At 42.1% G+C, this 27,003-nt stretch overlaps 1 protein-coding gene across 7 annotated transcripts; it reads right to left on the minus strand.

Moving 5' to 3' along the window:
• Positions 1 to 9,373: 9,373 nt before the first annotated feature.
• On the minus strand, positions 9,374 to 25,369 carry phex (phosphate regulating endopeptidase homolog, X-linked). 7 transcript variants are annotated; one of them, XM_086191811.1, is made up of 22 exons: positions 24,855 to 25,369; positions 21,149 to 21,205; positions 20,862 to 21,023; positions 20,505 to 20,588; positions 19,623 to 19,849; positions 19,401 to 19,469; positions 18,174 to 18,290; positions 17,926 to 18,009; positions 16,736 to 16,878; positions 16,405 to 16,498; positions 16,006 to 16,134; positions 15,639 to 15,740; positions 15,065 to 15,142; positions 14,837 to 14,940; positions 14,708 to 14,766; positions 14,537 to 14,591; positions 14,125 to 14,192; positions 13,902 to 14,032; positions 12,603 to 12,668; positions 12,010 to 12,114; positions 11,337 to 11,413; positions 9,374 to 10,840 (listed from the first exon to the last, which is right to left on the minus strand). In XM_086191811.1, exons 1-22 carry the CDS (start codon positions 24,976 to 24,978, stop codon positions 10,738 to 10,740), a joined length of 2,238 nt encoding a protein of 745 aa, XP_086047937.1. In that variant the 5' UTR covers positions 24,979 to 25,369; the 3' UTR covers positions 9,374 to 10,737. The 7 variants fall into 7 exon arrangements, with proteins under 7 accessions (XP_086047937.1, XP_086047939.1, XP_086047940.1 ...); XM_086191813.1 differs by lacking the exon at positions 24,855 to 25,369 and adding an exon at positions 23,390 to 23,457 and having other exon boundaries at positions 9,375 to 10,840; XM_086191814.1 differs by lacking the exon at positions 24,855 to 25,369 and adding an exon at positions 23,004 to 23,051 and having other exon boundaries at positions 9,375 to 10,840.
• Between the last annotated feature and the right edge of the window lie 1,634 nt (positions 25,370 to 27,003).

Here is a 27,003-nt window from a genome sequence, read left to right on the forward strand (position 1 = left end):
GTTTATTGCTGCAGGACAAAAGGGACATTTTCACAACTTTTTAGTTTTGCTCATAAGTTCCCCGACAGATGCATGAAGCAGCTCTTGCTGTTGTGTTGCACGTTGCCATAGAAACCAGACAAAATTCTCTTTTTTTTTTATATGTGAATCTGTGGTTTCCATGGTAATGGCAATGCCACCCATCCCCCAAATTACACACACACACACACACACACACACACACACACACACACACACACACACACAGCCTCTCTCTCTCTCTCTGTCTCTCTCTCTCTCTCCCCCTTCACACTCAAACACACACCTGCTGTCTCCCAATCTGCTTGTGTCGGGGCCGTGATGCTGATGCTGAGGCTTTCAAAGCAGAGAGCGACACAGGGAGAGCAGGAAGTGGAGGAAATGTGGCGATAATGAGTGCAGACACACCAACGTCACACTGTTCCGCTCTTCTCGTCTTTTTTATTCAGACCCATGACATCAAATAGCCACACAGCCTTTGTTCTCCTCACACGGGGCCATTCGCCTCAGCTGACCATAAATCAAGGTCATGTGGATTCAAAACGGAAGTAAAACTTTTTCTTGGCTCCGTCCAAATGACTGTCTGTTTGGATTTGTGCAAAGAACAAAAAGTTTTTCTCAACTTAAGCCTTGTGCCTGCGGCCATGCTGAGCTCAGGGGACGGCGATGTCTGCTCGGCGATGTGGCGCTGCAGGGTCCTCCACTTTGATCCTCACCGAAACATCTGGGGATGTGAAAGACCTTCTTGTTTCACAGAGCACGAGTCCTGCTGCCTTGGTGATTCTCTCATTTTTCATCAGGCTGTACAACCCCTCAGAGAGTTGTGCAGAGGAATAAACTGAGCAGCAGAAACTATGACCGTGATCTTGACCTTTGACCACCAAAATGTTCTCTGTTCATTCGGGCTCTGGTGGACATTTGCGCCAAGTTTTACGAAAATTCCCCCTCAAAATTCCTTTGTCATGAGACACAGCATCGTGAGAACAGGACGGACGGATGGATGTAGACAGACAACCTGAAAACCTAACGCCTCCATCCCACAGTTGTTGTCTGGAGGCATAAAAATCATAAGCACACAGAATGAAATGACAAACTAGAGGGAGCCTGCAGAGTACAGATCCCTGGCAGCGTCAACCAAACCCCATGTACAAAATAAGTCTTTTTTCCTCCGTTAAATGGATCCACCGCAAAATTTACGAGGTTCTTCCTCGGCCAGTCCCTCCACCAGGCTTGGTGAAACTCGGCCACACAGTTTTTGTGTAATCCTGCTGACAGTCAGACAAAGAAGTTAGCAGCACTTACAAATATTACTGGAGGTAATAAAAGTGAGGGGCTTCTTTAAGGATGAGAGAAGTGAGTGCGAAGAATTCAATAAGTAAACATGTAAAACCTGCAGTGATGGCAGGCAAAGCCCCTGAGTAAACACCTCTCAAAGACGTAGGACAGCCCACAAATGCAGGTGTGTGCTGCAGTTGTAACATCTGAAAAGGAACACAGCCATGATTCCAAGAAAAACTAATATGAGAAACTGTAAAATCCCTGTGCATGTGCTTATGCATGTTCTAATCCATTATTCAATTAAGCCTCAATTAGCCTTTAATCCCCATTACCAGTCCGGTGAGAGAAGAGTGGTGAAGGAATAAATGAGCAAGTGTCTCCTCAGGGAGGAAGGAAGAGCAGAATAGCAAATGAAAGTCTGCAGAGATATAGGGGGCTCGGGGCAATTTCTGATAACAAAAGTACTAATTAGTGTCACTAAATGATTTATAGAAATCAGAATAATGTGTGTGAGTGTGACAGGATGAGTAAGGTGCGGAGAATCAATGAGTCCTTTTCGTCCAGCTATTTTCTGCTTCCTCAGAGTGGAGGGAGGGAAAATCCTCTAGGGGCTGAAAACTGCCGCAACAAACAGGTCTGAGATGGGCAGATGCGAGGAATGGTACAGGACAACACTTGTATTGCCCTGAAAGGGTGTCAGTCTGGAGCTATATTCATGTTTCATGGCTCTCCTGTTGGTCCATCTGCGTTACATCTTCCCTGCATTATTAACAAAGCTATATGGATGCAAAGTTGGCCAAGAAGTAGATATTTGTGAAACTACTCCTCCCTTTCCGCCTCCCCTTCCATCACCCGATCCATCTGTTTTTTAGTGGAGCTCATCTATTAATAAATTGTCTGCCTTTTCATTCCTATTTCTCCTGACTTTTCTATTATTTATTTACCCATCATCTATCCACAGTTATGGTGAGTAACTATGGATTCCCATTTGAGATGCAGCGGATTTTCTTCCCTCTCAGGCAAAACCAGATATTCCATTGTGACTAACTTAACTTCCAAACTTCTCACCTGCAGGTTGGAGGTATGAGACAAATATAATGTCTCTTTAGTTCCTGTGTAACATTCTGGACTATCTTCAATATTGTTTCAAGGCTTCAAAGAAAACTTCTCTCGCTGCAAACTGACAGAGCTTCTCCAGTCTTTGTCCTTATCTTCCTTGACAGGTGATGACCATCAAATCCTTCACTCCTTTCTTTCTCAACTAGACTCACTGACTCCTGGATTTCTAACTGCCCTCTCTTGGAGGGAATTTCTGTCCAGACCATGTGCACTCATTACCGGCGTCCCCCAAGGCTCAGTCCTGGGGCCAATGCTGTTCTCTGTCCTTACTAAATCCCAAGCTGTATCATCCCATCGTGGCTTCTGCTATTGCTACTATGCTGATGACATTCCACTTTACCTCTCAGAAAGAGGTTTGTTTCACAAAAGCACCTGAGAAGTTGCCCAAAGAGAACTGTTTCATGGCGGACAATTTTTTTTTTATTATTTAAAAATTAGTTGGCGTGTCATGGATGAACTCTATCCTTGTCACTGACCAACTTCAGCCTATGAGATCAATAAATGTAAAACAACAAAAAACAAAGCTGGTCTGTAAACTAGAAAAGACACGTTGCCCTTCTGTCTGAGAAGAAGTACTTTCCATTTCTGATATAACTGATGGTATAGCAGCATCTGTGCTAATTTACCTTACAAGGTAACCTTTCCTTCCTCTCACTCACGACTCACGACTTGAGGGATGCATCTCTGCCTCAAAGACGTCACCCAGTATCACCACAGGCAGCCATCCTGCCTTGCTAATTTAAAATATTCATCAGTTCAGCTTGTTTATTGTGGAATAAAGTCAGCGATGATGCATAAATAAATGTGAACATTAGCTTGACTTTCCTGCAACTTCAGTCTCTAACGTTTGCCTGCTTGTGTCAGTCTCTATCATCCTATATCTATTTATGCATCTCCAGTTCCCGCTCTGCTATTTCTGTGTCTATTCCCTCCATCTCCTCAGTGGTCAGCACCATTCATAATTTCTAAATGTCATTTGGACATTAGCTCATCAGGCCAGGAAGGAGGCTGTAAGTGAGGGGTGAGGTAAGAGGGGGTCACATGGAGGGGCAGTGGAGGAGGAATCATGTAAAGTCATGTTCATGGCCTCTTAGAGACTTCATGATTTGATTACAGTTACAGGCCAGAAACAGAAAAGATGAATGTGGAGAGGGACGGATGAAAAGCTCTCACATGCTCTCCCTGCTTCTCTTTCATGTGCATCATCCAGGAGACAGAACGAGACGAAGTGTCCAGCAGTTCAAAGTCTGATGAAGAAAACTGGGAGACAACAGCGAAGCCAGCTTTACTACAAAGGTCAGAGCAATCAAAAAAGAGCCATTTGAACCTCTGAGGAAGCTGAATTGTAATTTGTTCTTCTACTTAGTTCGTACGTGACCGTTGCGTTACGTGTTGCCACCCCTACACAGGCACACATGCACACAATATATATGTATATGTGTGTATATGTGTGTGTATATATATATATGTATATGCATGTGTGTATATATGTATGTATATGCATGTGTGTATATATATGTATAGGCATGTGTGTATATATGTATGTATATGCATGTGTGTATATATATGTATATGCGTGTGTGTATATGTATGTATATGCGTGTATATATGTATGTATATGCGTGTATGCATATGTGTGTATATATGTATGTATATGCATATGTGTGTATATATGTATGTATATGCATATGTGTGTATATATGTATGTATATGCATATGTGTGTATATATGTATGTATATGCATGTGTGTATATATATGTATATGCGTGTGTGTATATGTATGTATATGCGTGTATATATGTATGTATATGCGTGTATGCATATGTGTGTATATATGTATGTATATGCATATGTGTGTATATATGTATGTATATGCATATGTGTGTATATATGTATGTATATGCGTGTATGCATATGTGTGTATATATGTATGTATATGCATGTGTGTGTGTGTATATATGTGTGTATATGCATGTGTGTGTATATATATGTATGTATATGCATATGTGTGTATATATGTATGTATATGCATATGTGTGTGTATATATGTATGTATATACATATGTGTATATATGTATGTATATGCATGTGTGTGTATATATGTATATGCGTGTGTGTATATGTATGTATGTGTGTTTATATATGTATGTATATGCGTGTATGCATATGTGTGTATATATGTATGTATATGTGTGTGTATATATGTATGTATATGCATATGTGTGTATATATGTATGTATATGCATATGTGTGTATATATGTATGTGTATGCATGTGTGTGTATATATGTATGTGTATGCATGTGTGTGTATATATGTATGTGTATGCATGTGTGTGTATATATGTATGTGTATGCATGTGTGTGTATATGTATGTGTATGCATGTGTGTGTGTATATATGTATGTGTATGCATGTGTGTATATATGCATGTGTATGCATATGTGTGTGTATATATATATATATTTATGTACATGTATGCATATATATTTATATGTATGTATGCACACATATATATACATATGTATATATTTGTGTCTGTACGTCCAAACATATAGATGTATCGTGTCTACATACATATGCATTGTAAATATATATATATATATATTCATATGTACATATGCAAATACATATCGTTGCCTTCTTTAATAATCACCTAAGTCATTTTCTCAAGTTTTTCAGAAAATCGACGACAATATGTATCCACATATACACACGTACGTGTATATACATATGTCTGTACACATGTTTGTACATATATAAATATGTATATACATATGTGTACAGACATGTACAAATTTATATATGCACATAGTGTATGTACATATAAAAATTTGTGTATTGATGTGGGTATATAAGAATATATTTGTATGTGTATTGTATTGTTCGCACATGCATGCGAATGCATATATACATATGTATGTGATACATATATATGTATGAATGTATACTTGTCTGTACATACATATATACATATGTATATATGTATGTACAGACAAGTATACATTCATATATATACATGTATATGTATATATGTATGAATGGTACATACATAAATATGTACATATATATGTATGTAATTTCATACATGCATATGTACATACATACATTCATGAATATATATTTATGTTTCCGATATTGTGTATCTGATGTATATATGTATTTACATACATACATATATGACTGCATGTATGTATGTTTTTATTTGTATGTGCAGAAATGTATATGTACCAACATACACACACATAAATAACACACATATACATGTATTATATGTATGTGCATACAGACATCTTTATGTATGTACATATGTATGTAAACATTTATTTTCGCATACATTTACATGCATGTAGATATGTATGTAATACATATACATGTATGAATGTATTTGTACATACATGTATATGTATGTATGTATGTTTAATATGAACATACAAACATGTGTATGTACACATATACATATACACATATGCACTCAGGTACATAAATACATAAAACATACATATATTTGTACTTTCATACATGCACATCTACATACATACCTTCACAAATATATATTTATGTTTACGATCAAACATATATATGTATGTACATACATATATACATATGCACATACATGCATACATACATGTTTATATGTATGTACTTAAATAGATACATATGTTGCTATGTATATTCATATGTATTTATGTGCATGTAAACATGTAAATGTATACATGTATATATAAAAATAGGCATGTACATATATACATACATATGTACATTTATACATATATGTACATAGATATACATGTATTAATGTATATATTTATTTACATAATACATATATGCATGCATGTATGTATGTGTATGTGAAATGTATATATGTATATAAGCAAACATTTTCATTATATTCATATGTCAGTATTCATATACATTTGTACATATGTATGCACATATATGTTTGTACATAAAAATGTATATGTACATATGTAAGCACATACATATGTACTTAATTTTGTGTTAACATATGTATGTACATATACACAAGTACATATACATTTGTATGTACATGTATGTGCATATATGTACATATATATTTATGTATTTATGGGGTACATATCTTCACATATGTATGTATGTTCATACATATGTACATATATAAACATATGTGTTTATCGTTGTTTATATTTGTATGTGTATATATACATTTATTCATTTATCTGTATGTATTTACATGTTTTATGTAAATACATACTTGTGTGATTAAATATGTACATATAATCTTATGTATTGACGTACACATACATATATGCATATGTATATATGTGCATATCTACATGTGTTTCTGCATTCATATATACATAAATGTATTTAAATGTCTGTGTTAATACATATATTTATTTACATGGATACATGTTTTTATATATACACACACATACAAATGTATGTACATACATGTTTGTATGTATGCATGTACATACAACCATATGTATGTATATGTAATTTTGTATTTATGTGTTTATATGTATGTTTATATTTGTATGTGCATACATATATGCATATATATGCATGTATGTACATATGTATGTATGCACATACATATGTATTTTTGTAGGTATATTTTGTGTGTATATTCATATTCTGCATTTTCCTTTTTTAATGTTTCCCAATAAATGTGTCCTCGGGATTCAAAATCAGCACCAGATACTAGAACTAGCCTGGAAATACAGGACACACCTCTTTTTATTGCATTTTATTGCATCCTACTGATTTTGTGGAGAGGTTAAAAGCAGAGGGAGATTCATTATTCTTGAAGAGAAAAATCCCAGGCACCATACTGCCTTATTTCATATTTAGCTACTCTCAGGGTCAATATTTGCCCTGGTCTGTGACTAGATTTACCTATTGTGTGCAGATTGTGTAGTTGTTTTTAACAGGGGGCCGGATCCAGGTGACAAATCAGTGCTTTAATCACATTTCCCATCATCTTTACACCGGCCACTAAAGTAGATTTACCACAATTCAATGATGTAATGGCGGAGCCAGGCAGTAGCTCATTACTAACTGCTGTAACAACAGTCAGCGTTGGGCTCCCTGCAGAGGCTGAACCTCGGGTGTGTGATTTACAGAGCTGACTGCAGGGTCTCTGGGTTTACAGCCTCAAAGATGTATACACTAGTGGAAGTATTCAGTGCTTGAGTTAAAACATTACTTATTTATTAGCTATTCTCAATTTAAAAATAATGCAGCAAATCTCTTCTTCAAGTGTTCTTTCATGAGAATTGCTGTTTAATGTTCAGTTTTTGTTGAGGTCCCGTGGTGCCGTTTAACTGTGCTGGGGCTCTCAAGCCGACAAACCATTCGCGCTGTCTCTCCACCGCCCCCTGCTGTTCACATGAGTATTGCATCGCACAACCACCGTAGCGAGAATTTCTGAGGACCTGCAAAGCCAACGTTCAAAAGGGACACAGAATACACCAGGCAGGCCTCATTCGTTCTTAAAAGCAAGCATTTCTCCGGCTACATGTTCTTTAACCTGCAGTCTACTTCATACCATTAATATATTCCAAGAAATAAAAAACCTTTTGAGAAATAACTTTTTAATGCTGAATGTTATTTATTTGCACCAGACTACAGAGAGGAGGAACTGAAGTTTTTAGCAGCTTGGCAGACAAGACAGAGGTACGTTCACCTGCCCTCCCACTAACAATCGCTGTGCTATTCTAACTAGCTGGCCTCCCAATTCACACACAGCAGAGAGGAGGGTGTCTATCTACTTGTCTGGTTCTGGGGAGGGTGGAACATAAGTGACTTTCACAAAAAATGCATTTATTTGTTAAGCCTCCTCCTGATCAGGAGGAGGTGGTTTCAAGGACCCAGCAAGAGCAAATAACGGGAAAGCAACATCACATTTTATTTGAGTCAGTGGTCAAAGCTGCCATTGATAATGAACATTTGCTGCCAGAAGCCTGATACATGACGTTGCTTACACATCTAGTAAAACAAGATCTGGGCTCATTATCATCCATCTCACTTCCTCCCTTGTAGTCCTACTCACACACACACACACACACACACACACACACACATTTTCACACTATAATAGACTAAGGCACTGGACTGTTTTTCTAATTAGTGTGTATGGATGAGACTGCCGCTGGTGTTGCCACAGATACAAGTCATTAATGTCACCCCCTGCTTGGCACTGTAAGACAAACAGTCACACACACACAAAATCAAAATTAACATCCTGTAAGAAAAGACAAGTTGCCATGGAAACTGCTCTCATACATGAAAGATATGATGGGTATAAAAGCTTGACCAACGCGAAATCGATACATGGACATGCTCTTCAGTCACGTCCCTCGGTCTGCTGTCTCCCAATCACTGCAGCGTAGCACGGTGAAGGAACAGCCTCAACGTTCTGTGGCAACTGACACGAGAACAACCGGCAATGCCGGTAAACAGAGATGTCGGATGTCTTGAAATGATTATCTGTTAGCCCAAGACAAACGACTTCACGCTGTGATTGTGCTTAAGGACATAGGGACATTAGCGCCAGTGTTAGCGTCACTAGCTAACGGTTTAAGTACACAAGACTGTGTCAGCAGTCGTTGCCACTCACCTCTATCAATAATCCCCCCCCTCCAATTTTTGCATCTTTTTCCTAATATATTTGATGTCTTTCTGCCTGATACACTGAGAGAACGTGCAAATAAAACCATAGCAAGGTTTGAGATCACAAGTAAATTCTTGTTTTTTGAGAGTAAAACTGCTTGTTTCAAGACAAATGGTTCATATATGACAATAACGGCCATTATCCTGAGAAAATTTCAAATTCTTATTCTAAGAAAACAGCTTTTTACCTTTAACATCAAGAAAAAAACTTTTGTCATGTAGAACTAATATGAGCTCTCCAGATAACGACCTTAAAATAGCGGGCGCGGCCATCCTCAGTCTCCATAGGATGTAATCAATAAGCACAGACGCTGACAAGTCCTCTTTAAAGTATTTTTACTCATTTTCAATACAATCACAACATATGGATACAAACATTTTCTGTGACAATGAAAACATATTTATAGTCTACACCTTAAGTTAAAACGTGAAGCAAAACCCTTACAAAAATGTAAATAAAGATGAAGAGGTTTCAGCGCAAATGTTACACATTACTTTTATGGGGGAATTTCATTAAATAAAGATTTTCAACTCAAGTGTTACTTTATCAATTCTTCTCAACAGTGAAACAGCAAATTAATTTTTAAGCAATGTATATGTTAAGTTCTCCAATTCAGGTCATGGCGGGGAGTCACGTCAAGGGGGCAGGCAGGTCGGCGTGTTCTGAATAAAAACGGTTTGAGAAACGTTTGAGAAAAGCTGAATGAATTTTCCTGGGGTAATTAAATTGGATCTAAATTCAGGTTTTTATCCTGACGAGAACAAACTCTTGTTATTTTACAAATCCAAGCACCAGCTGACGGGCGAGCGCCTCAGCGGCGACTCACACCCACGAGAGGCGACAGCAGAAAGACAGAGAGAACGAAGGAGCAGCTTGTAGCTTGAGTGCTTGTAATCCTGCGAGTTCATCATTTGCCTCGAGGCTGAGCAGCAGCAGAATCCAAATGAGTGCCTGACATAAGAATGATACACCCCTGACACACACACACACACACACACACACACACACACAATACAAAACAGACACACTTCAACAGCAAGTATATCATGTATCGTGAAGTAGCCGGCTAATATCAGTTTCACTGCTCAAATTTCTGACCAATGACGGTAAATCATTTTCTTGTAGTTTTCCATAGAGTTGTAATTTGCATTTGTCCAGCTATTGGGAACAGGAACCTGTGAGAGGAGGAATACTGTAAATGTAAAAATAAATCATCTCTTTTGTGCGAGAGTCACAGATCTTTAATTTGGGGTGTCGGCGATGAATCCCCATCCGCTAACTGATGGATGGTGACCACGCGCTAAATGAAAAATAAAGATGGTCGTTTTAACGCGATATAAAAAAAGATTTGCAGGGAACACTCGAGCTTGACCTTCTTACAGTTACAGTACATATGAGTGTTCTCAAAAATTCAATAAACTATTAAGTTATAACTTATGCAGTCACTGCTATACATGCAGTAAATGTACCTGTGAAATAAATTTACAAACTTGTTGCAACGAGAACACAGCGACGGGTTCAGCCTGGGAAATGTTCCTCTCTTACCAGAACGCGTCTGGACACGAGAACCCAAACTCAAGACTTTGTCATTGCTGTATCAATGTGAACGAAGTCATCTTCGCCTTAGTGGACGTCTCAGAGTCCGAGGTCCGAGGTCAAAAGGTCACCACACGCGGCAGGACTGTGCACCTCGGTTCATAACCGACAACTCGGGACAGCTGAAGGCTTTGCGGAACTCTTCGTAGTTGCTCATTGCTCCGATAACTCTGTGGGACAACAGCGATGGCCAAGGTCAGGGAGTCAGAATCATTCAAAAAACATAAAACTAAATAGAAACAAAAGAACTGCGTCACACGTTATGTTACCAATCCTTAACATTGGTTTTGAGTTCCTTATGAACGCTCGAAACTGTTACAATTCATGAAAACATAAAACCAATTCAGCCTAATGAGGATAAACGAACCCTTGGCACGTTGGAAGCGGAGATAATAAACTTGTTCTCTCAAAAAAAATCGTCCTCGGTGAGAGAGAAGGAGTCAATTACGCCGTTAAGCTGAGATCAGGTCATCAGGGGCTTCGTTATCTCCAGATAACAAGCGAGGCCTCTCTCAGCTCCAGGACAAACGCCGAACATTTTCACACCGTCACAGAAACCCAGATTTACACTTAATTGATATTAATTATTGACTGACAGGCATCTGTTGATACTTGACAGTGCTGAAGTAACTCAGGAGGCAGCTCGTATGTGACGGCTGTTCTCACCGGTACTTTGGAGGACTGTGGGCTCCGCTCTGTATCTGGTCCCTGGCTGCTTCTGGTCTGTACGAGTTACATCTCACCTGCACAGAACAACATCATCAAATGAGAGAGAGTGTGTGTGTGTGTGTGTGTGTGTGTGTGTGTGTGTGTGTGTGTGTGTGTGTGTGTGTGTGTGTGTGTGTGCTGGTAGCCTTTGGAGCCTCACTGCCACCTACAACGGCAACTAATTAGATTTAAACTGCAGCCAGATGAGGACTGGAGGCAGATTGAGCAGAGGAGACGCTTTATTACTTTATTAAGTTTTCTTTTTTTTTTCAGGAGATCAGAGCCTCAATACGTGGTCATTTTATCCGAACAGCTTCTCTGTCTAGTAGAGCTGAACATGGCCTTTGAAAGCAGCTTCTGCTGAATGCTCCATCTGCAGCTGCAGGACCTGGAGCTGGTCCCCGAGGCCCTGGAACCGGGTCTGGGACGGACTATCTGACGCCGCTGCAGTTAAATTGGTGCTTTTCTAAAGGGAGTCTGGACGAGAGGAACAATGTGTGTTTGACATACTCCGCAGGCAGAACTGAACACACTAACATTAATATTCCAGTTTTCAGACGTGTACAGAAAAGCTATTTTCATCTTTGACAACCCATCCACAGTGTTTGTGTGTGTGTGTGTGTGTCCTTACGTGTGCGTAGCTCAGGAAGAACAGCTGATTGTTGTTCAGTCTGACACCGGGCAGCAGCGGCTCCTCCACGCCGCCTCGGTTCTCGTCTACCCAGCGCCTGTACGCCTGCAAACAAACACAAACATCTTCTCACCACAGCATCAGGGAAGTGTTGAATCCACCAAGAACTTTGTAAGATGAGGTGAAAAACTAATTATGAATGGCAACAATCAGAGAAGAAACAACAACTCATTGTTTAATGAACTTTTGTAGATTGCAGTGACATTTCACTGCACGTTAATACCAGTCTGTTGTGTATTTAAATGTAGTTTTTAATTGATACCTGCACAAGCTACTAATTAGCAGTAACGCTACAGTCTGGCACGTTTACGCCTGCTACTGATGCTAGCATGCACGGCCCCTATTCAAACTCAGACTCTACTTCCTGCAGCACAGAAGACATGAACGATGTCAGCTTTGCTCCTGTGCTTGTCCACTCTGCAGCTTCGTCGACATATTTGACCATTGTTTGCAAGATCAAGAGAAACTTCGGTGGCTGCCAAGTTTGTGTCGACACAGATCGAGCAGCAGACGTGAAGGGAAACAAATCCTACCCTGAAAGCTTGTCTTATTCCTCCGTTGTCTGCTATGTTTTCTGCGAGAGTCCTCTTCCCCCGCACCTACGACAGAAACCAACATGACAACAAGGGAATCACTTTTGAAGGCCCATTCAAGGTCCATTCATACCCTACGTAAAAGACGGAGACGGATGGGGCATTCCGTCCGTCAGGTACGTCGATTACGTCCGTCTTTCTGCACGAAGCGGGGGACCTTACGATTACGGATGAAACCGAGCGATATCACCAGAAGTCGCGGGGCAGTATTGAGTTCATAGTACAAAGCGTCAACAAACTAATAGAGTCAGGAAGAAGGCATTTAAAAATGGCGCAATTCGAGGAGAAGTTGACGGAGTTGATCTGTAATTATCCCCCTGTATGACCCCTCCAGCCCAGGGCATCGCGACAAACAAAAAATGAAAAACAGCTTTGATGAGATCGGGCCAGCCCTTGGCGTGATGGGGGACGTCATAAAACATAAATGGACCATGGTACTGCCACCTGCCGGACCTTGACAGGTCACGCGCACAAGATGTTGGGAGGTATGAAGGGTTCATACGTAACGGATGGACAGACGTGACGGACATGTAGGATATGAATGGGCCTCAATGCTCAACGTTAAATACGCGTACGCATACGGACGGAGCCTTTAGTCCGTACTCTGCGTTCATTTCGTGCGCATTTCTGCACGTTTCCATGAAGCTCACAGATACGGACCAAACGGAGCAGTACCACCGGAGATTGTGGGGGCAGTGTGTTGCTGTCTCTACCCCATACGTAGCTCTAGAGGGACAAAGAAGAAATAGCAATGGCAGATCATTATGAGAAGCGATTGTGTGACTTGTGCTGGATGTGGGGGGGCCACCCGGCAAAGCAGGTTATGGAATGCAATTGACATTCTACAGTTTTGGAAAGGACGCTTGCCGTCAATTTCTCTCATCGGCAGGAGGAGAGAAAAGAATTCCCCGTCCTCCAGTTGCAATGTGTTTAAAGGCCTCGCCGACCACCGCCTCCTACAACGCTGCCTCTGTTTATATCTTTTATGCAAGTAATACATCATCAGTACCTCCTCCACAGTCGCCATGTTTTGTTTTTGAGTTTGTTGTTGTGATAAACATGTGACTGTGGGCTGCCCCCTGGTGGATGCATTGGTTAACATCCATGCCAACATAAACGATGCATGGACGGTACCATAGTTTGTAACGGATGCGTACATTTTCGTACGTATGTTGAGCATAAATGGGCCTTTAACCTGCCAAAGCTGAACTGAGGTCAGTTCTGTGGCGTGAGTCTTACGTTCAAGCCCGCCTCCTCCCAATAGTAGCTGTTGTACTGGTCAATCATACACTGGGTCTTGTCGGTGAAGGCCGTCACCGACATGTTGCTCCACCACTGGTCAAGGTTCCCATCCTTGTCATACTTGCGACCTGCATGGACAAACCGGCAAAAAAAAACCAACCCCTCGGGCAATCACAAGTGTTACAACCTGCCTGAACTGTTACGTGAGTCTGGTATTCACCGTTATTATCGAAGCCGTGTGTCAGCTCGTGTCCCACGATCACCCCGATGGCTCCGTAGCTCAGAGACCTGCAGACGAGAGAGAGAGAGCACGTGACCTGTAGTTTGTCCGCTTCTGGGACACGTTCCCAAATCCACGCTCAGTTTGAACGTATGGCATTGATACTAAAACCTGGTGAGAGGTACTTTTTTACGAATGGTTTACTTTAATTTCATGATCTGTGGAGCACGAGGTATAAAATTATGCTTTCTGTGCGTGGCTGCTCTCTCTGCTGAGATTTCCTATCCGGAGGTTCGTGTCAGGAAAAAAAAAAAAAGAAGAAGAAGAAGCAAAAGTCTGTAATTATTTCAGAACTCCAAAGTGCTGCATTTTCACGTCCGGTTAGTGGAGCCTCAAATATCTCTACTCTCACCTTGGATACTCCTTCCCCCAAAAGAAGGGCTTCTGAAGTTCTCCAGCGGGGAATCCTGAGAGAGAAGTAGTTTTAGTACTCTTCCTGGTCACAAAGTACTTCCTGATATTTGCCAGGATGGTTGTGTTCTCTTAACACGCCACTGGTATCTGAATCAATGGGGCATCTTACTGATTTGATTGGTGGAGGAACTGTAGAATGCGTTCACTGTCGTCGGGTTTGTGAACCACCTGAGACACAAACACATTTCAGCGCGATGATGAAGATCGCAGGAAGTGATGCGGGAGTTTGCAGACTCACTCTGTACGCGGGACACTCTTTCGAAGCCAGGCGATGTCAGACTGGGCGATAAACTTCAGCGTCTGCATCACGTTCCCAAAGTAGTCCTTCTCACTGAACTCTAGCTAAAACACACACACACACACATGCGCGTGCGCGCCATCGGTTTACAATGACTCTTCACACCTCCTCTGTCGGGATAAGACTTGTAGATCAAGCAGTTCTGTTCGGTTACAAGGACACTCCAACCTGCTTCAGGTCCTCATTGAGGTAGGTGTCGTTCAGGATGAACTCGGGGTAGCCGACCTTCGCCAGGACCGCGTGAGCCTGGAGAGAGAGAGTTCATTAGTGGTGCTGCTGCTTTAATGCCTGATTTTTCTCTCTAACTTCGCTGTGCATCATTCATGGTGAGGGAACGGAGGGCAACTGCTATTTAAATTGACTCAAAATGTGATGTTTAAATATATTAATAATAATAATAATAATAAAAACTATACATGCTCATGAAGACAGCTGCAGCGCCCTGATAACAAACGTTCCCAGACTGCTACGGCAGCTCTTGAGCCTTTGGGAAAACTTCATGATGTGATTGTCTTTTTTTACCAAATCCTCAATAGTTGGGTGTCAAGGAGGAAAAAAAACTCCAAGGTCCTCCGCAAAAACAAGTCAAGTCCAAGCCGGCGTGACGGTGATGTAAAAGCAAATGAAGTGAAGCGAGAGCTCGTAACTCATGATGGAACGAGACGGATCCCGCCCACATGCTGATGTCACCAGTGACGATCAATAAAGAAAAGTGAGGAACCGGGTTTGATAGTCGTCTCGCCTTTTCTATGGCTCTCTTCTTCGTTGGTTCGTCCATCCACTCGTTCTCCTTCTCCAGCATATTGATGAAAGCCCAGCGAATACCCTGGATCAGCTCCTCCATCTGTGAGTTAAAAGTGATAGAGTTCACTCACACACACACACGTCGGCGGGGCAGTAGTGCAACCAGACAGTTTACAGAAATTAAGTGCTAAAGTGTCACAGCAACATAAACACACACATCCAAAGAGCGCACTGATGGAGGCGTGCCACGTTTGCAGCACGCAGACAAAACACACACAAACGAAACACTTCACCCAAGGTTTATCATGAGGTCATTTTGAGAACACACACACACACACACACACACACACACAAAGCGAACACACCATATGTTTCTTGTCCTCCTGGAAGTGTGTGTTGACAAAAAGCCGACCAGTGGCATAAACAAGAGAGTTCTCCACGTAGTTAACGCACTTATCCCAGCGCGGGGTCAGAGAGGTGGTTCCCGTGGTTACCTGGTGGGTGTGTGAGAGACGGAGATGCAAGGAGCCCTCATCAACGTGACCACTGATATCTGACGTCGTAAATAACCACATCATCAGACATAATGGATGAGATGTGACACGTGCAAACAAACTCTCAACACGCCGCTTTAACAGCAGAACCCCACCTGCAGCAAAAACTGGCCTGAGTGTCAAATTTTATGTTCAATAAAAATGTGAGGGGGGAAAAAAAGAAGCACAAGGAGTGAATAAAATCTGGAGATTTGAAAAGGTCGAACCAACCCGAGCGTAGTCGAGGTATCTATAGAGGAAGCGTCGGCTCAGACTGGTGATCCTGGATAAAACTGTTCTCCACTGTACATAGTTAGCAACGGTCCTGACAGGGAGAGGGAGGGGAGGGAGGGAGAGAGAGAGGGAGGGAGAGAGAGGGGAGGGAGAGAGGGAGGGGAGGGACATTAATTAAACGGCTCCATGTAATCTCATTATACACTATAATGTTCTTATCATAATGAGAGACAGCAGCCCTCAAGACTGTGTGTTCCCTGTCTGGCTGTGGTGTGTGTGTGTGTGTGTGTGTGTGTGTGTGTGTGTGTGTGTGTGTGTGTGTGTGTACCTGGGCTCGGTGGCATTAATGAGCTTGAAAAGTTCCTTGAAGTACTGCGGAGCTCGGACGATGACGGGCTCAGAGGAGGAGATGGAGCGATCCGGGTCACTTTTTGACTCCCCCACAGCCCTCACAAAGCCCAGCCAGTCGAACTGCAGCCAGAAACACAGGGAGACTTTCATATGACACAATAATAATAATAATAATAATAATAAAAACAGCTATTTCTTGAAACAAAGCAAACCTTTCTGAAGCAAACAGCTTCCCACTGATCAAATCAGGCTGATTAGGATGTTAATGACCTTCATATACTTTTGTCATCAAAGACAAATCCATTTATTACATGATTCACTTTGTGCTGTCGGCAGTTTGATGAATGTGGATGTCACTAATACACTAAAATCTCACTTTGCGGAGTTATTTTCTCTCCTTCTCTTAAACCTGTAGGGGTTTTTTTTAGATCGTGTACGTAAACCTCTGCATTTCCTCCTCTCCCGCAGCCGGACCCTTCACACCTGAGTGATCCCTTCACACCCGAGTGATCCCTTCACACCCGAGTGATCCGATCACACGCAGACGGCTCAAAGCACTTGGAGCCTCAAGTGGCATTTGGCTGCATGGTCATGCGCGTCTCAAGCGAGCACTTGTGATCTCGCCTCACCTGTGTTAAATCTGGGATAGATGCGGCCACGTTGGCCAAAAACTCCAGTTGGGGAGGAAGAGAGCTCAAAAACAACTCAGACTTGGCTGATTTCTCGAGCTTCTCGCTCCTGAGTGCCTCCATACTTGTACGTAGACCTGCCCACTTGTGATCGGACCACTCAGGATACATTTTAAGCCTGAAGAGGGCTGTAGACGTTTGTGTGGAATAACTAAGAGGGTCTGATCACAATGGACCCCCAGTGACTGCTACAACTAATCTTCAAGTCCCCAAGAGACATATATGTATTACTTACAAGAGACAGTTTAACCTGTGAGAGCCAAATTTCATGTGTAAGGAACCGAGAAACACTAACGGGCCACATTCAGAGGTGATCTGGACGATCCAGGATCTAATCAACTCTGGTCCGAAGAGGGCCTGAGGTTTTATGTAATGTCTTGCTTGTAAACTGTTCAAGCACCCCTTAGAGGGCATGGAGAAAGAGATATTTATTATTCAGAATCAGGCGTCTTCTGTTTTTGTCGTATGCTGTCAGTACCTGTGGTATGTGGCGTTGCAGGCGGGAGAGTGTGTATCTGTTGTACATCTTCTCACTGGTTCGGTTTTCAAAGGGGATCAGGATCTGCAGGCAGGAGGATGCAGTGTCTCCATTTATACTGTTAGTGAAGTTCATTCATTATCCAGTTAACAATCCATCGTTCAAATGAGCTCCGGCGCCATGGAGGCCTGTCACAGCAACTCCGTGCATGAATGTGAGATCATATTTGTCTGACGTGAAAACTTTACATGAGCTAGTTTGGTCTCAAAGGCCAGAGCCTTTTCCATCTGGGTCAGAGCTGCTTTCTCCGGAGCGCCTAGCATGACGGCGGTATCCACCATCAAACTGAGCAAGGCAGTGCGATACTGGAGGGAAGGAGAGAGAGAGAGACGGAGAGGGAGAGAGAGATCAATTTCACTCTCCCTTTCATAGCTTCAGGCTACTGTTGACTCTCTGCTGCAGCACTACTATACATCCATACACCAGGGATCGAACTCCTCCTCCACGAGCTGGAGTACAACATACCAGGACGAGATATAAGACTTTTACTTCCATTCGTAGGGAAAGATACACGCATAAGTAAATGAATGAGTCATACTTGTGCTTTTGCAGTTTTGTTCTAATGCTTTTGCATTTTAATTAAAATAAAAAAAACATAACACAAAAATAAATATAGCTAGAAAGACCTCAGGGAGCAAATCTGCACCAAGGCCAACGTTCACCTCCACCCTGATTAAAGCTGCAAGCAGTGATGAGCGAGCTTTCCTATGAATATCACTTCCTGTGTCCACCAGGTGGAGCTGGAGCCACACCAACTACATATTTAGTTGCTGAACATCATGTGAAGACAACACAGTGTCATTTTGATATAAATCAGTGTAAGTTTTGGATGTCGGGCTTTATTCCTCTAGCCATTAGGTGGCGCTACAACTTTTCCTCATCAAATTCTGGAAAATATCTGACCATGTGGAGTCCAACTAAAACAGCTTTGTGTTCCATAGCAACGTATCAGACTTGGACACCTCGCCATGGTAACGAAGTCAGTCTTTACTGTAACCCATCACCAAGGACTTTGAAGAAGGATCTGGTTTGCCCCGCTAGGACGAGCATGTCACAGTGTTAAAAAACAAACAAACACAGGATTTCCTGTTGCCACCAGGTGGTGCTATGACTACAAAACTCGGAGTGGTAGTTTTTGCATACTCCTGCTGAAACTTCAAGCAAACAAAAACAATGTGGGTGAAAACATTTACTCCTTCATAGACAGAACCACGCTGAAAATGTAAACTTTTTTTCTTAGAAATGAGCCCTGGCTCTTTGGTGTTGATAAAAACTACTGAAATGTTATGTCAATATTTCAAGTAGCTGAGTTTTCCACCCTCCTAGAACCCATCATTCCAACAGGAAGGAAGCAGCTCCAGCAGAATGATCACTTTTTAGATGAAATGGATGTGGAAAGTGAAGCAGAAACTCACCGCCTGGGCCGAGGAAGTGTTGGTGGTGTAGTCTTCCCTCGAGGGCAGAGACAAGGACGCCTGATCGAGCTGCAGAGAGACAGCGAACACAGACTAGTGTCTGCTGCTGCTGCTTCTGGGGCTTCTTAATCTAACTGCAGCAGTAGTAAAGAATCTGTAGATAATGGCGATTCTGAATCTTTGATTTTTGCACTGGAAGCAACTAAAACATGCAGAGCCGACCTTGATGATGTAGTTGGACGAGTTTTTGTCGTCTGGCGAGATGTAGAGACGAATCAGGACACTCTTACTGTGCTGATTCCTCATCTCTGCCAGTGTCTTCAGGAGGTTCCACTGTTCCGCAGACCACTGATACTCCCCACCAAGCCCATCCCCCACAACAGGCCACCGAAACTCGGGCTGTCGGAGTGTTTTAAGCATCGGTTTGGCATCCACCTGCTCCAGTAGAGCTACGTGAGCAAACGTAAAATCAATGCTTTTAATCCATTTCACTGAGTTTTGAATGAATGAGTTGTAAATTATTTGACAAGCAACAGCAGGGTGGTCTTGAAATACAACTTTCCACCAGAGGAGGCGTTAGTGAGACACTGTGGTTGACAGCGGCTGAGGCTCCAATCTGATTGATCTCACGTGGCTTTCTAGTGTTCTAAAGTAAAGTTATGTATCAATATGTGACGCCACTACAAAGCACCGTACCGCTGAAGGGGAATAAATACTAAAACTCATTTGGACTGAAGCTCAGTTGCTCGGTTTTTGTTTACTAACAGCTAAAGTGAAAGGAGCGAGCGTTAAGCTAGCAACCTTTAAGGGGGACTATTGTCATTTCAGTGACAAGTCTTAAATCTGCCATAGAGATCAAAAGTAGCTACTTGTGTTTTATTTTGCTCTTTTTTTTGTATGTTTCTTCTCTTTCACTTCATTGCGGGGACGCATGTTCCGCACAGGAAAGTGAGGACATTTGAGGACTATGAGGGCGTTCTGGCTGGATCTCATCTTCTCTAGGGCTTTGGGTTGACTTTACCATGAGGGGTGGCGTCAGACATGGTTGTCCAGGTAAAAGGTTCATCTCCAACAGCTTTGAGTGTGTTTGTATGTCAGACTTACTCTCGTTCATACAGGAGCGGTAGAGGATCTTAGCCTTGGTCACCGCCTCAATTTCATTCGGGCCTGCAGGAGCTTCTAGTAACTCTAAGAGAGAAACCAATGAATCTGGACTCAATGTCTTTTCACATTAATGACACCCTTTGTGGGGCACAGGATTCGTCTCGCCTTATGAATACATAAATAATTCAACAGACAATATCAGACTAGAAAAACAGACAAAGACATTTTAAAATCCTATTGCAAAGGCACTCATGCTCGCACTCTTGAGTGCATATCAGTAGGACGCTTATCCACCAGTTGTAGGTATATCCCCTCAACCCTCGTCAAATTTGATGAAAAGTTTGTGGGCGTTTATACCTTTGAGTCGGATGTCAACATGCTGCCGTAGCCACGGGTAGATGCCATAAGAGGAGGACTCTTCAGGGATTGGGTTCTCCTTCAGCCAACCCCCGCAGGAGAAACTAAAGAAGTCATCGCAGGGGTTAATGGACTGATCCATTTTACTCAGAATAGACCCCGCTACAGACGGAAAAAAAAGACAGTAACAAAATAAAAACACTGAAGTACTACAGCCAAAATAATGCTACATGCTGTAAAATGTATTTTGTGTAAAACTGCATGTTCGTGGAAAAAGTCACCCTCACCAGCCTCGATGCATTCTGGGGTCAGGCAAAACTCCTCCTGCTTGGTTCTTTGGGAAACTGAGGAAGAAGAAAGGAGCCGATGATGAAGAATGGCTGCTAAAATGTAACATAAAACACAATTCATACATCATTGCGTTTCTTTTTAATGTAAATCTTAGCATACACCACCATTTTTTTTTCTGATTTTGGGTTGTACTTACTTCACCTACAAATTCTCATTTATTTATCAATGACTGTTTTTTTTTTCGTTGTTTTTTTGTTTGCTAATCAAATACTGTTAAGAAGTCGGCCCAGAGTTAGCCAGCATTTTCTGAATCTGGATTCTCCGAGAAGCGTGCAAGACAAACAACTTCCATCACGAACCCAAGACAACAGTTGGTAACTGATAAGCATATGATAGTTTTAAGGAATGAAGTATTACTCCAAAATCATGTCCTTTCACAGTACTGTCTTCCCTCTCATTTGGCTCAGCTGCAAATCATATTAGAACAAGCCTCATTTTCCAACCCTCAGTGTGTTTATACGACGGTAGAAAAAGTCAAATCAACGTGTTGACAGAAATCAGACGGAAATGGCTCAGGAAAATGCCAGACAATGGTCCTTGAGATTATTTTGTCACAACAATTTGATTTAAACAAAAAAAAAAAAAGTAATATGCCCATAAGTGTGTCAACATCTTATTTTATTCAAACTTTATTTCAGAATGTTTCCTGGGAGACAATTGTGTTCTTCCATTGTGTCCACAGAGCCGCAACACGATTATTTAGATCCTAACACTCACAATCAATAACTGAAAGTGCCTGGTAATCACACTTCCACCAGATAATCTGCAGCTTGACGGAAGTGTTAGCAACGTTCCCACAATCTATTGAAATGGGACGGATCCTGACCAGGGTGCAGTTGATACAGCTGGAGAATGCTCAGGCAGGGTCAACATTTAGATTACCCGTGCGCCTGGCTGCGCAGGGGAAAGCACCGCTATCTACTATTGCCACACAATCTTTGGCTGTGTGACACCATGTGAGAATTATTTTTATTGATCAAGTCTGTGAAAAGGATGCTTTGTTTTGTGGTGCAACAAAAAGACAAAATGGAGTGCCGCAGGGATTAAGTTTTTTGTTGTTGTTGTTGTTTTTGTTTTTTTAGGCTAGCACAAAAGTTAGCTTGTGTTCCCTCAACCAGAAGCCAAAGTGAGCTCTATGCTAAATTTTGGATCATTGCTGAAAATAAACTCTAAGGCAAACATTAATGAGAAGAACACGTGTTGTTGTTCAAGATAATTTTCACAAATGAAAACAACTGTTATAATTTTTGAAGCATGAAACGAACCGCTAAATACTGAGCTAACGTTATGCTATGTGCGAGCTACACCACCCATGCGTGACTTCTGTTTTTAGCATGACAACCCTTTGTCACCAGAAGTTTTGAAACACACAAATCTTAAGCTAGTCTTAAATACAGTACTGATTCCAGGCATTTAACCAAAAACCCACTGACTTTTAAATGAGGCAACGGGACATTCAAACATGCTAACGTATTTCCATTTTTAAGGACCTTTATTTACACTGGCAACCACATTTCACTTACTTTGCTAGAGAGCGATAGGAGTCTGATTTCCAGACTGCCTCTCTAAACAGGAAACAGTTTTGTGTGGTGGGACTGGGTGGAAAACACAAGCAGCAAACATCCGTGAAGTGAAAAGATTTAGAAACCAAATCCCCTTTGTGAAAGGACGAGTGGAGTGTTACCACGCCGCGCCGCAAGGTCTGACCTCTGAGGTTGACCGGTCCCATTGAGTTGTTAGAGAAGCTTATTGTTGCGTACACTTGAAGTAGAAATACACACACACACTCACTATTTCAACCCAACGTGACCTGCTTGGCCTGGAGCAACCTCAACCGCCCCTCCACCCAGCTGCTCATCCAGAATTTCAGAGGTTGAAGCGTCAGGGATATTAGCCACCTCATGCTTATAACCGAGATACCAAACAGGCAACTGACTGCACACAAACACACACTTAAGCGACATACACCCTCCGCGCTCATTAAAAATAATAAATCAAAGCGACCCTTTGACATTCTTGTGTGGTCACTTGCATGACTGGAGACGAGAGGGTTTCCGTGAGTGCGTGTGTGGGTGAATGTGCTGCATACATAGACATGGAACATAATTATGCATCAGTGCCACCACAAGAATGTCAACAACAACAACAGCACAAAAAAAAAACAATATTTACCCCACCCAAGACATGGCGTTCACATGAACTCCGCCAAAGCAGAGAAACGCCTACGTAATGACTGACTTTATGATAAAAGTTTAACGGTTGCCAAACAGGAAGTTCCCCTCTGACGTATGTGCGTTGACTATGAAGCTGAAGCCAGAACAAGTTGAGACTGAAACTACAGGACAACAGCTAGCCGAGCTAAAACAGCTGACAGGAGGCAGGCTAACTGAGTCAACTCATCCATCCAATATAAAACTGCAACTTTTTTCAATTTGTATTCATTTATTTATTTTACATTTTACAAACACTAGCTCTTAACTCAAATGCAGGCGTCTGCTCTCATTTCTTTGAGCCAGTTTAACATCATGGAGACTGTACTGTTCAGTTTAAACAGATTCAAGTTAAAGAAGCAGTACTAGATGTTACAGCCCACATCTGGATTGACTGCACTGCACTCAGCAACTTTTAAATCTGACTCTGATAAAAATTTGATCTTTTTTTCTTTCTAAATTTGTTCACTTCTTAGCAGTAGTAGGTATTGTAATACTTTAATATCCACTCTTAATTTGATTGTTTTACTGCTACCCTGTATGTAGTATTACCTGTGCTTGGTTTTCTTTCAATTATGGAAGCAAAGGCCTCAGGAGTCTTTACTTTGTGCGTATTTATGCTCTTGTACTGTATTTAGTACGGTGCTGTTGCTCTGTGTTATTTTGTGGTGATGTATTGTTGTGTATTGTTGTTTTAGACGTTGGCGCTTGTGGAAATTTGTGTTTCGATGACGCCGGGCCACTTTATAGTAACCTGCTCAAGGACTACATTTGACAATGAGCTCTTACTGCAGCTCCAGCACATTTACACTGAAGTGGAGGGTCAAATGTCGATTCATATCAGCTGTGCTGATGAATGAATATTATAAACAAACCATAATAAATAGCATTGCTTATTTAGCTATTCATTTTATGTCGTTTTTATTAAATACTCTTCTCCTCTTAATTTGGACCCGTTTTTGCAGTCTTCCATTGTCGTGCACTTCCCTCCGTGATCAAAGGTGATTAAATCCACACACCCTCCTCATGGCTCGGAACTCACTTCCCTGCTCAATCGGTCCATATTCTGCAGCACGATACCCACAAAGGGACAACTCGGACGTCGTTCCCTCCTGTTTTCCCAGGGTCCAATTTGACCCCCACAGAGCATTATAGAGAAAAGGCCCTTCTGCGTGTGCATGTGGGCGTGTGTGAAACCTTATATGAACCAAAAATAGTTTGACATAAGTTGCCCACGAGCCCTCTAAGAAGACCTTTGCTCCCACCAGCGTGCTTGTATGTTATTTACAGTCTCCATGTACTATAATCTGTGTCAGCGTGGATACTGTACGATACATTTTCACCGAATTCCTCACAAATTACAAGGCAGCATGAATGTGTGTGGATTTCTATGAATGCAAATGTGTATGTGTGTGTGTGTGTGTGTACTTACCCAGTATGAGTGCAAGCAGCAGAGCAGCACAGACACACACACACATGGCCAGTGCTATCCTGTAGAGACGACTGTTACCCTGCTCGGGTTTAACCCCACCGCCACCTAAATGCTCAAGTTCCATGATACACACACACACACACACACACACACACACACACACACACACACACACACACACACACACACACACACACACTCCAAAATCTAGTTCTAAGGTGGAAAAACAATCTAGCAAATAAAAAAATTTAACAGAAAATTTAAAGAAAAATTAATTAACTGAATTTCTAAACATAAATAATGATTAAGTAAAGAAAAAAAAAACGTATCAATGAAATTTAAAAAAGAGAAGAATCCTTTTGCACACTGTCCCTGCCGCCTTCATTCTTTCCCAAACCTTTCGGACTTTCCCAATCTGTCCTCCTCTCCCTCTGCTGCTATCAGTCAGTCTGTAGCTCCTCTAACTTCACCCCAACTCTTCAAACTGTTCCTCCCTCCCGCCCTCATCACTCCTCCTCCCCTCGTCTCCTCCCTCTAGGAAACCAGGCGGCCTGGAGGAGGTGGCGGCTCCAGCAGGGGTGAGCTGAGATCATTCGATAAAATCAAAAGCAGAACCTGAACTTTTTATATCATTAAGAGCTCAAGGCCTTGTTAGTAGTCATGTATGTGAAACGTGTGTGTGTGTGTGTGTGTGTGTGTGTGAAATGTGATTAATCTCATGTTCAAAAGAGCAGGGCGTCCTGCTTCATCAGATTAGACATTCAGTTGACCTGAACAAAATCAGACTCACAGGACACTGATTAAAATAGATTAATCTGATGATGAGGGTGGTGTGCGTGTGTGTGCGTGCGTGTGCGTGTGTGTTTTTGTCAGAAAGCATCATTAGTGTCTGAAGAGGTGGTGATGACAACCCCACCGTGGCTCCTGATTGGTTTCCCCTGCTGTGGTGAGGACTCATTCTGCACGTGCTCATTAGGGTTTGGGGCGTCGGCCACAACTTCCTTTTATAGGCATGACATCCTGCTCTGTAAAAAACATCCATTCATCAAGCAGACGCATGGACCACAATGCTATTGTTCAGCGTTTGGACTCACAATCGCTTGTGTCCTGTTGTTATTTTGTAAATCCACTGGGACGTTTTGATGGCCCCTGGCCTCCAGTTCCTCACTGAGTCGAGGTCACGGAGACAAATCACTCTGGACGGAGCAGAGCAAGCCTCTTCATCATCCTCCCATCCTCCCATGTCTGTTTACTAAAACATCCCCCACACCGTCATTAGTGGGAGAAACGCAACCAAAACACACACAAGGGAGGAGGGAAGCCTTGGAAATATCTAATCTGAAGACAAACATTAGAACTCCTCACGCAGGCTTCTTCCTCTGATTATTTGATGATAAATGTCCCGACAGTGTGAACCTGCTGACTGCTCATCTTTTAACACACATTTACACACCTCTGGGGTTGAGCTGCGGGAAACACCCCTTAAATTACTACGTGTCGCCTCCCAGAAGGCGCAGACACTCCATGAGAACATTCACTCACACAGTCCAGGAAGTTTGTGAGCTTTTTTGCGGTAACTGAATGTTTCAGATTCTTAATAAATTTGCTGTCCTGGCCGGAGGCGGACGAAGAAGATCAATACAAGCCACTCTTTGGTCCATGCGTTAGGTTGCTGTCTGACCGCTTGTTAGCTTAGCATAACGCATGGAGGTGGATGGGAAGGGTTCGCATACCCCAGCCAAAAGTCGTCAAATCGGCTCAGGATCTTGGTTTGCCTGGGAGTAGTCCTCCTCATCCTCTCTCACAGACTGATGAGAGTCGGCACGTTTGTTTTGGTGGTTGGAGTTACAGTGGAGCTTTGGTGCATCGTATCACTCCGCCCAGTTAGGAAAGTAGTTCCGACTGGTTTGAAAACTGCGACGTGCCGTGATTTTACTTCTTAACGCATATTATGCACAACCTTACTTATAAGTGCATTTGATGACATAGAGAAGCTAACGCTTCCCACCCACTGCCATTCATTGTTGCGAAGCTAACCAGCTAGCGGTGGGCCAGGTGGCAGATGAGCCATGGTTCCAAAAAGACCTTTATGTTTTCACCTCATGAAATCCTTCGATTCACTGCGTTAACAGAGACACTGAAATTTAAG

This window comes from Aulostomus chinensis, chromosome 21 (genome assembly GCF_037954235.1).
Source record: "Aulostomus chinensis isolate RoL2024-O1b breed Wild chromosome 21, RoL_Achi_v1.0, whole genome shotgun sequence".
Lineage (NCBI taxonomy): Eukaryota > Metazoa > Chordata > Actinopteri > Syngnathiformes > Aulostomidae > Aulostomus > Aulostomus chinensis.